The sequence below is a fragment of the Pan paniscus genome, chromosome 6, assembly GCF_029289425.2.
Source record: "Pan paniscus chromosome 6, NHGRI_mPanPan1-v2.0_pri, whole genome shotgun sequence".
NCBI classification, from domain to species: Eukaryota; Metazoa; Chordata; class Mammalia; order Primates; family Hominidae; genus Pan; species Pan paniscus.
The window spans coordinates 29,511,307-29,526,166 of NC_073255.2; the positions used below are offsets into that span (position 1 = coordinate 29,511,307).

At 35.0% G+C, this 14,860-nt stretch overlaps 1 protein-coding gene across 19 annotated transcripts in view; it reads left to right on the forward strand.

The window, feature by feature from the left end:
- Window positions 1–14,860, forward strand: part of PALS2 (protein associated with LIN7 2, MAGUK p55 family member) — a 120,141-nt gene that overhangs the window by 80,634 nt on the left and 24,647 nt on the right. For all 19 annotated transcript variants that reach the window (XM_034963817.3, XM_034963816.3, XM_063605648.1 and 16 more), the window contains 4 exons: window positions 9,162–9,293; window positions 11,160–11,259; window positions 11,593–11,661; window positions 14,061–14,222. In XM_034963817.3, coding sequence (XP_034819708.1) covers window positions 9,162–9,293; window positions 11,160–11,259; window positions 11,593–11,661; window positions 14,061–14,222 — 463 coding nt within the window. The remainder of the gene's footprint in view (window positions 1–9,161; window positions 9,294–11,159; window positions 11,260–11,592; window positions 11,662–14,060; window positions 14,223–14,860) is intronic.

A 14,860-nucleotide genomic window follows, 5' to 3' on the forward strand; every position in this document is an offset into this window, starting at 1 on the left:
TGAAGACACAAAACTCAATTGCATTTCTGTATGTCATCAGCAAACATCTAGAAATGTAACTATGACATCATTTATAGTAGAGTCAGAGAATGTCACATTTATGTCTAGGAATAAATTAACTAAAAAAATTCAAGACCTCTACACAAAGGAATTATGAAGAGGATCTAAATAAGCAGGTATATCATGTCATGGACAGGAAGACAATATTGTGAAGATGTTGATTTTTCACTCATTGACTTGTAGATTTAATGGAATTCCAGTCAAAACAGGGTTTTCCATGGAATTTGATAAGATGAATGGCCAAGACACTTTTGAATCAGAAAAGCAGGAATGGGGTCTGATTATTAATATGTAGGAATTAAGATATTGTGGTGTTGGCATAGGAAGAGACAGCATGATCAGTGGACTTTTAGAGAGCTCAGAAAGAGACCTACACATACATATTACTTTGATATGTGACAGAGATAATGTTTTTCAATGTGGAAAGGAGATGATGCAATGAATGGGGGGGAACCTGGTTATTCTAGGGATACTGTTTGAAATTGTGTTTCACTCTACACAGAAAAATCAAGTAAAAGGGGACATGTGTTCAGTAAACATATAAAGATATATTGAAAATCATAATGTGATATACTATTAAGTTGGTAAAAATTATAGTTGTGAATCAACAGCATCTTTTCTACATTGCTGGTGGCAGTGTGTATTGGTATAAACACATTGGGGAGAAAAGTTTAATAATGTCTCTTAGAGTTAAATATTCACATATATCAAGCTGCAGTAATTCCCTAGAGCAATTCTTATGTATGTACAGCTGGAAACATGTTAATAAGCATATAAACCCCAAAAGATTACATGCATATAGCATGATACTATTTTTTTACGTTTAAAATAACTATATAAAGAGTACGTATAGATGCAGTAGAACTATAATCAAAATGTAAAGCGAGGAGTTTGTGAACCCAGGATTCAGGGTGAAGTGTGCCTTGGTTGGGGAAACCGAATGATGGGATGGGATGGAATGAGGGCAGGAGAATCAAGTAGGATTTTAATGTTAGTTTTAGGTGGCAAGTGCATAGCTGTCTATTATATTATTAAAACTAATTGAATCGACAAAAGCAGTCCTTGCACGAACCAGTGATATAAACTTAAGAATTATGATTAGTATAATTTTGGCCTAGGTTAGTAGTTAGTAGATTTTTTTTTTTTTTTTTTTTTTTTTTTTGAGATAGAGTCTAGCTCTGTCACCCAGGTTGGAGTGCAGTGGCGTGATCTTGGCTCACTGCAGCGGCGTGATCTTGGCTCACTGCAGCCTCCACCACCCGGGTTCAAGTAATTTTCCTGCCTCAGCCTTCCAAGAAGCTGGGACTACAGGTGTGTGCCACCATGCCTGGCTAATTTTTATATGATTTTTAAAATAAAATTTTTTATTTGGCTGAGGCTTCAATTTGTGGCCCTCAGATATTTATCAGAAAGGAACGTGGATTGCCCTTCAAAACTTGTTTAACCAAACATATCTTCTTGTTATCTTGCTGTTCTCAAAAATGTGTGTGTACATCTGTATTTAACGAAGTAGACCAAGTTCGTACACTGAAAATTTTTAGAAAAAGAGCATCCTTCCTTGATCATCTCAGCTAGTGTCATGGAAAATCTCTTAGCAATGAATCACTTTGTTCACCATCTTGTCACTCACTCTGAAATGCAGATTCAGATGGGCCTGGAACTATGGTTTAAGAAGTAGGTTCAATAAGCAACATTTGCACCATGTTTAGCCAACACATTCCCAAATGAATTACTAGCCACCTTCTGATTTAACATCAGGGTCAAGGTGGAGCTGTTTTTCTAGCCGTTTCATCCATTTAATTTTTCTCCCACTAATTATCGTCATTTGCATAAGCATAGTGTATTCCTGTGCAATATTTCCTCAATACTTTTACTGTTTTTATCTTTACTTTTAAAATATCCTTGAGATAAAGTTTATATAAATAACATAAAGTGTACAATTTGATACATGTGGACATACATAATATACCCATGAAGTCAGCACAATTGAGATGATGAACACTCCCAGAAATTTATTTGTGTCCATTTCTTTCTCTTTTTTTTTTGAGACAGGGCCTCACTCCATCACCCAGGCTGGAGTGCAGTGACATGATCACAGCTCACTGCAGCCTCAGCCTCCCAGGGCTCAGATAATCCTTCTACCTCAGCCTTCTGAGTAGCTGGGACCACAGGCATGCACCACCACACCCGGCTAATATTTGTATTTTTTCTTTTTTTTTGTAGAGACAGGGTTTCGCTACATTTTCCAGGCTGTCTTGAACTCCTGTGCTCAAGCGATCTGCCTGCCTCAGCCTGCTAAAGTGCTAGGATTACCGGCATAAGCCATTGCTCCCGGCCTCCCAGCTTCTTTGTGTCCACTTCTCATCCTTCCCTCCTACTCCCTTTCTCTCTACCACCCCTGACTCCAGGCAGCTACTGCTCTGCTTTTTGTCACTTTAAATTATTTTGCATTTGCCATATTTTTATATAAATGGAATACATGTATTCTTTTTTGGATTTTGTTTGATTTGTTTGTTTAGCTTCCCTCACTCAGCATAGTTGTTTGGGGATTCATTCATGTTATGTATATTGATAGTTCATTTCTTTTTATTGACAAGTGATATTCCATTGCATGGCTGTACCACAACAGTTTGTTTATCCATTACCTGGCTGATGAACATTTTTTTGTTACCAGTTTGGGGCTTTTACAAATAAAGCTGCTATGGACATTTACATGTAAGTCTCTTGAGTATATACCAGGGGTTGAAGAATTGAGTCATATGGTAGGTATATGTTGAACTTTTGAAGAAATGACTAAACCGTTTTCAAAAGTTAGTATAACAACTTAAATTTCCACCAACATTATATGAAAGTTCCAATTACTCTACATTTTGGGCAACATGTGGTATGGTCAGTCTTTAAAATTTTAGCCATTCTAATAGTGTGTAGTGGTATCTCATTGTGATTTTAATTTGCATTTTCCTAATAACTAATAATATTGAACATGTTTTTATGTGTTTATTTGCCATACTTCTGTGCACTTTGGCGAAGTGTCTTCAAATATTTTGTCCATTTTTTTGTTGAATTGTTTTTCTTAGTTTTGAGTATTCTTTATGGATTCATTATACAAGTGCTTCATCAGAATTGGGATTTGCCAGGGCTTTCTTCCAGTCTCTATCTTGTCTTTTCATTCTCTTAACAATGTCATTCAAAGAGCAGAAGTTCTGAATTTTGATGAAATCCAATTTATGATTTTTTTTCTTTGAGTCATCCTTTTGTGGCTTTAAGAAGTCCTTGTATAACCTAAGGTCATGAAGATTTTCTCCAATTTGTTTTCTACAAGTTTTACAGTTCTATCTATGCTGTACCTCTGAGTCTATGATACATGTACCGTATGTTAATTTTTATATAGGATGTGAGGAAAGGATCAAAGTTTATATTTTGCATATGAATATTCAATTTTTCCAGCTCAGTTTGTTGAAAAGACTGTTTCTTTCATCAAATTTAGAAAAACTTTGACAATAATTTCTTCAGACATTTTTTCTGTTTTTCTGTTTCTCCTGTCCTTTGGTGACTGTAGTTACATGTATATTAGGCCCATTGAAGTTGTCCGGTGGGTCACTGATTAGTTCATTTATTTCAGCCTTTTTTCTCTGTATTTTTCATGTTGGATATTTTCTATTGTTTTGTCTTCAAGTTTACTAATCTTTTCTTTTGCAATGTCTAATCTGCTGTTAATCACACCTAGTGGGTATTTTTCATCTCAGATATTTTGGCTTTCATTTCTAGAAGTTCAGATTGGGTCTTTTTTATATCTGCATGTGTTTAATAGACTTAATCCTTCCTATAGTTTCTTGAACCATGAATATAATATGTAAAGTTGAAACAATTACTGTAATGTCCTTTTCTACTAATTCTAGCACATTTGACATTTCTGGGTCATTCTTCATTGATTTTTCTCCTTGTTATAGGTTATTTCCTCCCTCTTTGCGTGCTTGGCCATTTTGATTGGCTGCCAGGCATCAAAAATTTTACTTTGTTGGGTGCTGGATATTTTTGTATTAGAAATATTCTTTTTTTTTCTTCCAACTTTTTTTTTTTTTTTTGAGACAGAGTCTCGCTCTGTTGCCAGGCTGGAGTGCAGTGGCGCGATCTCGGCTCACTGCAACCCCCACCTCCTGGGTTCAAGTGATTCTCCTGCCTGAGCCTCCCAAGTAGCTGGGACTACAGGCACATGCCACCAGGCTGAGCTAATTTTTTTTTTTTTAGTAGAGACAGGGTTTCATCACATTGGCCAGGATGGTCTCGATCTCTTGATCTCGTGATCCATCTGCGTCAGCCTCCCAAAGTGCTGGGATTACAGGTGTGAGCCACTGCACCCGGCCCTTCCAACTTTTAGGTTCAAGGGGTATGTGTACAGGTCTGTTACATGGATAAATTGCATGTTTCTGGAGTGTAGTGCACAAATGATTTTGTCACCCAGGTAGTGAGCATGATAACTGATAGGTAGTTTTTCAGTCCTCACCCTCCTCTTATCCTCTGCCTTCAAGTAAGCCCCAGGGTCTGTTGTTCCCCTCTTTGTGTCGATATGTACTCAATGTTTAGCACCCACTTACAAGTGACAACATGCAGTAATCTGGTTTTCTGTTCCTGCATTAATTGGCTTAAGATAATGGCCTCCAGCTATGTCCATGTTGCTTAAAGGACATTTTATTCTTTTTATGGCTGCATAGTATTCCATGATGTATGTGTACCAAATTTTCTTTTTCCAGTCCACCATTATTGGGCACCTAGGTTGATTTCATATCTTTGCTGTTGTGAAAAGTGCTATGATGAACATATGTGTACATGTGTCTTTATGGTAGAATGATATATATTCCTTTGGGTATGTACCCAGTAATGGGATTGCTGGGTCAAATGATAGTTCCGTTTTAAGTTCTTTGAGAAATCTCCAAAGTGCTTTCCACAGTGGCTGAACTAATTTACATTTCCACTAGCAGTTCCCTTTTCTCTGCAACTTTGCCAACATCTGTTATTTTTTGACATTTTAGTAACAACCATTCTTAACCTTTGTTCTAGGATACAGATGATTCTTTTAAATCTTGCTTTTTAAGGTTTATTAGGTATGATTGCAGGATGTAGTTTAGCTCATAACCCTTCTAAGTATTGTACCCCACCTCCTGTGAATTACGAAGGTTTTTCCACTTGGCCTGGTGAGAACAGAAACTATTCTTGACCGTATACAACTTCCGTATATAGTTCCCTGTAATGCTTTCAAATGATTCTTTACCATCATTGAGGAAAGAGCTACACAGAGAGAGGATGCAGGTAGCTTCCTCATACACATGCATTGATTAAGTACTCAGTTGAAAACAGAGGGAGTCCCTCACAATTCTCTCTTTGTGCAGCCTTTCCTCACTGATACTGTATTCCATGCACTGTAACCACCTTGATCTCCCAGGTCTCCCAGTTCATCTCCTCAACTTAGAGACCATCAGGCTTCACCTTTCTCCCTTCCTGATTTGCAGCCTGGAAACTCTCTGCAGTTAGCTGGGGCAATTGTGCAGCTCATCTTGTTTCTTCCATCTTTTAGGATCACTATCTTCATTGCCTGATCTCGGACATCTTGAAAGACATTGTTTCACATATTTTGTCAACATAGTTTTTAGTTGTTTCAAGTTGGAGGGTCCTTGTTACTTCATCTGAATCCAAATGGGAGTGATTTATCTTTATTACCTTAAAATTTTAATTTTTATATAGGTGAATTATTCCCATGGTTTGAAAATCAAAAAATGTAAGTATGTATTCAGTTGAGATCTCCCTCTGAATCCTTCCCACTACCAACCTAGTCCTCATCCCCCCACCAGTAACAAACTTTGCTATTAATTTATCTTTCCAGAATTTCTTCATTCATATGCAAGTAAATAAAAATTACATATCCTTTTTCACCTTTCACCTCCTTTTTCATAGAAAGGTTGCATAGTACACATGCTATTCTGAACCTTATTTTTTTTCACTTAACCATCTGTCTTGAGGATATTTCCTTATTGGTGCCTACACTTCCTATTGACAAACACACACACACACACACACACACACACACTTTTTTAACGACTATATATAGTGCCACATCATGTAGACATACCATCATTTGTTTCACCAGTTCCTTTTTGTTAAACAATTAGGTTGCTTCCAATCTTTTGTTATTAGGAATGATGTAGTCTTGTGCATAAGTCATTTTGGATGTATCTGCATAACATAGCTGTTGAATACATTCCCAGACATGGATTACTAGGTCAGAGGGTTTATGCGTTTGTAATCTTGACAGCTATTGCCAAATTGTCCTCCCAAGAGGTTGAACCATTCTTCCACAAGCCTATTAGGAAAATGCCTATTAACCCACAGTTCTTTTATAGAATGTTATAAAATACAAGGATTTCTGCTAATCTGATAGGAAAAAATGTTATAAAGTAGTTTTAATTTGTATTTCTACTCTGAGTGAGGTTGTTGAACATCTCCTATGCTTAAAAGCCATTTGTACTTCCTTTTCTTTGTACTTTAAATCATTTTGGTCATTCAGTTCTTTTTAGTAATAAGAATATGAAATAGAAATATTTTAGTAGGTGGTGTTTAGTTAATGATGAATGAACAGTTAACATCCATAGCCTATAAGTGCAACACTTTAAATTGCATTTGATAAAATATAATTATACTAAATCTAGTCATATCTTTAATGGTTTTAGAGTCATTACAAAATGGGTAGATCAAAGGTTGGGTTGATTTTTCAGACAAATTTTCAAAGTTCAAAGTAAAATCAGGTTAATCTGAGTTTTTGACCATAACAGTAATGTTCTAAAACTACTTTAATTAATGAAAAAAAATAAATTGTTCTATAAATCTTTTACCTTTGAGAGATGTGGTTTGTATTCCACAGATAATGGCATTTCCATAACAATTTGACAGATGTTGGAGGAATGAATATTTGAAATTTGGACTATCTTGTAACGTCTGAGCTTTATGGTTACAAAATATATTCTGTTCCACACATAAGAATGGTAATCACATGCATGGTTAGATGACAGGATTCTCTTGCTATTCTTCAATCACTGCATCTTTCTTGAGAAGTAAGGAGTATGCAGGTATTTTTATAACTTTGCATACCAATCCTTTTTCTCTGCCTGATCTCAAATACCTTTAACTTTTTGTTCTATCATTTATAACTTGCAGGTATTATACTTTGTGGACAATTAATTAGGGAGGTAGTTGCCTTACCAAATGAGTGAAGTAATAAAATGGTCTAGTAGTTTCTTTATATTTTCTTAATTTATTATAAATTAAAAGTCTGGCTTTATTTATGCAATTACAAATATATTTTTAGAGTTGCATCAATATGGAGAGGCATCCAGCACACATCCATCAGGTATGCTGTCATTCCAGAACATTCTCTGGTACTTCATTTTTCTGTCTTATCCGCCAACTAAATTTCCTTTGGTTAAATTTAATTATTTTGGTTTTTTCCCGTTGTCAAAACATGGAGCTGCATGACATTATCAAGTTAGCCAATTGTCACACTTTAGCAATCTTAATGTTTGTATGCTTGCTTTTTAGATCTAAAATTATATATCAGGAAAAAAATTATTGACCTACTGATTTAAGGATTAATATTTAGCTTTTCTAGAGTAGTTGAAAATGTTCTGAATGCTTTCTATGAAAATCATCTAATTATAAATAACTAAGATTTTTATTACATGTTCCCAGATTTCGTTATTTTAAAATTATTTTGTATGCATCGATCACAATACTTTTACCACACTAATAATATAATATGTCTACTTGTGTTATTTGAATTTTGTTGGTTACAGAAGTATGATAAACAAATAGAAAAAGAACATTGTTATTTTGACTAATTATGTGCTTTCTTATTAAAGTTTACATGCTGATTAATGCTAAGGCAATTCTTTAGAAGATAACATTTGAATTTCTATAAATATATATAAAACAAGTCTGTTTTAAGAAAGCAGTTGGGCTGGGCGCAGTGGCTTATGCCTGTAATCCCCATACCTTGGGAGGCTGAGGTGGGCAGATGACTTGAGATCAGGAGTTCGAGACCAGCCTGGCCAACATGGTGAAACCTGATCTCTACTAAAAATACAAAAATTAGCCAGGCGTGGTGGTACACGCCTGTAATTTCAGCTATTTGGGAGGCTGAGGCAGGAGAATCACTTGAACCTGGGAGGCGGAGGTTGCGGTGAGCAGAGATCACGCCACTGCACTCCAGCCTGGGTGAAAGAGTGAGACTCCATCTGAAAAAAAAAAAAAAAAAAAAAAAAGAGAAAGAAAGACAGCAATTGGTCTGAACCTTCCATCAAATACCAAAAATGCATAATTTAATTAGAATTTAAATTAAAGCAAATAAGCAAAATAGTCCAAATTTCGGAGATCATAACTAACAGTGTTAACTGACATACTTTTATTAATAATGCAAATGTAAAAGAAATGTGTATACACAAATGAATTTAAAATGGAAAATAGTTTCGAGACTTCTTCAGTATTTGTCTTACAATGAATTTAATGTTGATCATTTAAATTTAAGATGAGCATATAAATCAGAGCAAGATGATTAAAAAAAGTATTTAAGGCTACCAAATATATTTCATATCTGACTTCAACATCAACTTTTATTGTTTAATTTTGGTTTCAGGGCCTTTTCACAGAGTTCTAATACATCTGAAATATACACCTTAAATCAACTACCTATATTATATTTCAGGATGTTAATTGGATCATAGCATTTACTTGCATTAAAAATTATGCAGTGTTGGTTGGAAAATCAAGTGAAAAGATTGAAGAAAAGTGGAAGAATGGTGGGATAGAATGATTATCAAACTTTTGTTGATTTAAAGTTAGATATTAAAGTAGAGAAGAAGTTTTATTATCTTTCTGATACCAAAATCTGTTAATATTCTAATAACTTGATTTCCATTTATGAGAGACAAGTTCATTATCTGAAGTACTAAATACATTGTCAGTTACAATTAAATCAGAGTGGTTTGACAAGGATTTTTTAAATTCAGTGGCAAGTGATACAACTATAGTATTTTTAATTGTGCTGTGTGTTTTAGGTATTTGTGAAGTGTCATTTTGATTATAATCCATACAATGACAACCTAATACCTTGCAAAGAAGCAGGATTGAAGTTTTCCAAAGGAGAAATTCTTCAGATTGTAAATAGAGAAGATCCAAATTGGTGGCAGGTTAGTATGCTTCTCAGAAGTTCCTCAGCTACTTTTCTAATTTTAATCTTAGATCTGATCAATATCTGAATAGTCAGGAAGAATATTAGCATTTGTTACAATGATTTTTCCCACATGAACAGCTCCTGCTTCGTGGCTACTAATTTTGTGGACATAAGATCAAATTGGGAGGGAATTTGCAACTTAATAAGTGCAGAATTAACCAGCCTGTGGCACTAACCCATTGATTTAGGGATTAGACCAATTGGTTTTTTTCACATGGGTAATTGCATTAAAATATGCTATTGGCCAAGAAGAACTCACTTGGGTCATCCCTTTTCAAAAGATAACTTGGGTTTTGTTTATTTTAAGTAGGAGACTTTTACTGTGAAATAAGTGTGTCTCTTGTCTCCTCTCCCTCGTGTTCGTTCATAGCAAGTAAAGCATCATTTCTTAAGGTCTTAATGTCTATTTGCTCCCCTCTTCTCAGATATTGGGAAATGGAGGTTCACTCTATCAGTTTTGTTTGGTTTTGGATTAAAATCTGTGTATATGGAAAGAGATGTGTATTATCACTGTATTTTTCCCTCCTTTTTTCAGAAGATCTGTTTAATGGTATTCTTTTTTCTTCTCCTAATGCAGCTTTCAGAAACCCCTAGCAGCAGTAATAAGTCTGTTTTTGTAATTGTTTATGTTAGCTAACAACCACAATATTCAGAACTGGAAAAACTGACAAGTCAGGAAGTCTGAAATGCCTTAAACTATCAAAGCAAATGAGAGTTTTACTAAAGAACAAGGAGTAAGAGGAAAGGATCCAGGACTTAGCACCAAATTCTAAAATTAACTGAGATGTTGGTAACTCACATTAGCTCTAAATTATAGTTCTACTTCTAAGGAGAAACAAATCACAGAATGAGAACAATCTTACTTATGTGTCCTTAAATTTAACTTAAAACATTATGTATAAGTGCACTATGTGTTGAGACAGCTAAGAAATGGGTAAATTAAACAGAATCCATGATTTCAAGAGGTTTCCCCTGAACTTTTTTTAGATCCCTCATTTAAAAAATCTCTCTGTGGCTGTTTCCTTTATTGAATTATTCCAGTTTTCCTTTTTTTTTCTTTTTCCTATGAATACGATCTCTTAGTTTTCTCTTCTAACCTGTCACCATTCTCTCAGTTTCTCCCTGCGTTTTGATAGTTGGTTACTTTAATTCTGTTTTTCAGGATTTTAATTGCTTAAAGTTATACTAGATTTTCTATGCTAGTTGTAAGGATAGAAATACTAACTTTGTGAGATAAACCACTGACAGCCAGTTCTCCAGCCACTATTTTAAAATATTTCTCTTTGGAGCTTATTTTAAGTTAGCTATTTTACATTAGGTGAAGTTTCGCCTAGTTTAAATTTACAAACTCTTGGGATATTCAGACTCCTGGTAGCATAAATTAAAATCTACACTTTATATTCCACATAGTATCTCCTTTTCATTTGGTTTGGCCTGAAATACCAACATAGTAGGATTAAGGTTGACAGTAAATATCTTACTAAATGGTGCTAGATAAAATGTCCTGTTAATACATCTTATTTAGAATAGCATTTTCCTTTTCTAACTTAGTATCACAAATAAGAAGTTTTAGCAGTTTAATTTGTATTTTGGTCCCCACATTTCACTACCAGATGACAGATATGAAGAATTTTAGGTGCCAGTTGATTCCTCAGTGCTGAATTGTTTAAATATCTTAACTGACAATGCTATGGATTTAAATCTCAAGGTTGTTTCTAAGAGCAAATGTGACTTTTTTGACTGACCACTGCTTGTCTTACTTAATAAAATATGGTCTCAAATTTTGGTCACTGAGATGTACAATTCATTAATTTGATTCTAGGCTAGCCATGTAAAAGAGGGAGGAAGCGCTGGTCTCATTCCAAGCCAGTTCCTGGAAGAGAAGAGAAAGGCATTTGTTAGAAGAGACTGGGACAATTCAGGTGATGAGCTCGACACAATAAGTAACAAGCAGTCCTTTGTGACCACCTTTCTTTGTCTCTTTTGTCTGAATAAGCAAATGCATTTATTTAAAATATGTCTAGAATGAATCTCTCCCTCTGCTTTCTCTCGCTCATAAGTAATCTTTTTTGATCCCGTTCTGCCACCTGCTGGTAGAGTATCAAAATTCAGTGGCTTAACTCACCTCCACCCTCTTTTGCTTCCTAGGATGCAACATTGGGGAGATAATTCTCCCACCCCTGTAAAATACTATAGGGCAATTTTTTCATATTCTGATATACTGCTTAAGTTATATTTGTTTTATCATCCTTCAGGACCTTTTTGTGGAACTATAAGTAGCAAAAAAAAGAAAAAGATGATGTATCTCACAACCAGAAATGCAGGTAGGTTTTAAATACTTTTTGAGAAGTCCAAGTGAAGTAGCTATATGTCATTTAGTGTGGCATAAACTCTGAATATACAGCTTTAAGTGAATGTAATTCAGATTAGTACCTAGTTGCAAGGGGCTGACATATGAACACATGGTGCAATATAATATAAATTATTTAAAACCCACATTATATATACTACCATGTGCTTTATTTTGTGAGTATAGTTTACAACACAAAACAAATTGGTTAAGATTTTTGTTTGTCTTAATCAAGAAGCAGTATCATAATTGAAACTATTTGTCCAGAGAATTTTGAAATAGTAATTTATGTGCCATTTCTAAAGGATAGAATGCCTTTGTCAAGATGTTAAAAGAGTTATGTTTAGGGCAACTGTGTCCTGCCATAACACTGACCATGATACTTTTAGAAAAATAGCACTGAACCAAATAAATCTTAGTCTGATCTAATAGAATTCTGTCTTAAATCTTTTAGTCATACAGAAAGAAATATATTTAAAAAGAAAGAAATGGTAACTATATGAGGTGATGGATATGTTTAATAGCTTGGTTGAGGTAATCATTCACATTGTACACATTCATGAAAACATCAAGTTGTACACTTTATATACAATTCCTGTTTGTCAGTTATACCTCAGTAAAGCTGAAAAGATTTTTAAAAACAATGTAAAATAAGACCCCAGACCTGGATTGGCTACTCATTGGCTATTAAAAATAAATAAATAGGAAGGAAGGGAAAGAATGGAAACTACTATATTTATTCTTCCCAGTTGCAGAGGATGACAGAAATAAAAAACGGCTCTATGAATCAGAAATTTCTGGAGGCTTAATCAAAGGAGTTGGCAATTTTAAAAGTACTTTCTTGACTTCAGAGCTACCTCTATGCTGGTAATAAAGTAAATAGCACACCATAAAAGAAAATAATATAGAAGGAAGAAGTAGGCTTGCTTTCTCTTAATATTGGTTTAATCTACTGTGGGGAAATTGTGCAAAGAGAGTTGCTATTAGGATAATAAGCTAAGGAAGGAGTGTTATTACTACAGATTGAGAGTTACAGTAATAACAGGTAATATAATATTTCAAATCATCACTTTGGCCCTATTATTCATAAAATATATGCCCATAAGGCTTTTTTGCAAAATAGAAAATTTGTAATTTTCCCATCGACTAAGATTATAATTTTGGGTTATGTTTCTAGTGAAACAGTTGGATCTAAAATTTATTTTATATGTAAATTTCAAAATCTTAATATTTAAATGTATGTTGTCAGTAAATGTCAGTATGTTGAAATCTAATCAAACTGATAATTGTAGATTTGCCATACAATATTTATTCATTTATATAATTGGAAGGTCACTTGTTCCGTGGAACTTACTTAAGCAACCACGCTACGTTTACTCCTGTCCTCCGTATTTGCTACATGCTTTCTATATATACTGGTTTGTAATTTGATTATTTATATTAAAGGATTTTTACTGGCAAATTGATAATAAGTTTCAGTGGATAGAATCTCTGATAAGTAAGGATAAAACATAGAATTTTTCTAGCTTGATTAGATAAATTTTTTTTTTTTTTTTTTTTGAGACAGAGTCTTGCTCTGTCACCAGGCTGGAGTGCAGTGGCGCAATCTCGTCTTACTGCAGTCTCTGCTTCCTGGGTTCAAGTGATTCCCCTGCCTCAGCCCCCTGAGTAGCTGGGACTACAGCCGCACACCACCAAGCCTAGCTAATTTTTTGTATTTTTTTAGTAGAGACGAGGTTTCACCATGTTGGCCAGGATGGTCTCAATCTCTTGACCTCGTGATTCGCCCACCTCGGCCTGCGAAAGTGCTGGGATTACAGGCATGAGCCACCATGCCCAGCCCGATTAGACAAATTTTTAAGGGCAAATGGATGGAACCAGATGTTTAAAGCAAGATATAAAATAATTTACTGGGGCAGGCACAGTGGCTCATGCCTATAATCCCAGCACTTTGGGAGACTGAGGCAGGAGGATCATTTGAGGCCAGCAGTTTGAGACCAGCCTGGGCAACATAGCAAGATCCCATCTCTACAAAAAAAAATTAAAAATTAGCTGGGTATAATGGCTCATGCCTGTGGTTTCATTTACTCGGGAGACTTCCTTGAGCCCAGGAGTTCAAGGGTACAGTGAGCTAAGATTGCACCACTATACTCTACCCTGGGTGACAGTGAGCCCCGGTCTTAAAAACAATAATAAAATAATTATTATTTATTGTACTTTACCAAATTTGTGAAAACAAATCTATGCTAAGTGGGTACAAGTCAAGTGATATTTAACTGTCAAGACAGCTAAGCCATTACTAGACAGAATTGCAGAGATTTCTTTCATGTATATAAAAGTTGACTTTGTATTCCCATTTCCTTTTTCATTTAGAATTTGATCGTCATGAAATCCAGATATATGAGGAGGTAGCCAAAATGCCTCCCTTCCAGAGAAAAACATTAGTATTGATAGGAGCTCAAGGTGTAGGCCGAAGAAGCTTGAAAAACAGGTTCATAGTATTGAATCCCACTAGATTTGGAACTACGGTGCCATGTAAGTTTTCTGCGTTTTCCTTGCTATGCAATTGGCAGGAAAGAGTATGGGCATATGGAGGAAAGGGGGATTATTATCATTAGTTATTGTTATTCCCAAATAAGTTTTCTTTATGCAGTGAAAGTGAACAAGTAAAAGACATTGAAAAATTTAGTAATTCTATAGCTGTCTTGAAATAGTGCTGCAGTGCTGTTGGCTTGCTGTCTGGTGGCAAGTGCTTCTCTAAACTATTCAGTTCAGAAATGTTAGAATTAAATGCCTACATTTAAGACTCGTGGCAAGATAGGCATTTAGGATTTTCTTGTACTGATGTCTATCTAAAAAGTTGGATTTTTCAGCCATTTTAGTGTAAAGAAAAGGGGAAAGCTTCTGACCCTTGGACATACCCAGTGTGGCAACAGCTGTGTGAACTTACGTGGCCTGGCTTGTAGCTCTCAGTCGTGCAAGGTCATAAACCTGATTTTTGATAGCACATAAGAGTGATTCATCTTTTACTGCAGGCAGCATTCATTAAGGTTACAGAGTCTGATGTACAGAATAAAATAGTACTGATGAGAAGTATAACCATTAAGTGAACCAAGCACTCATTTTATGGTCTTTGCATTCATTTCTCTATTTGCATATTTACATAGAAAGTT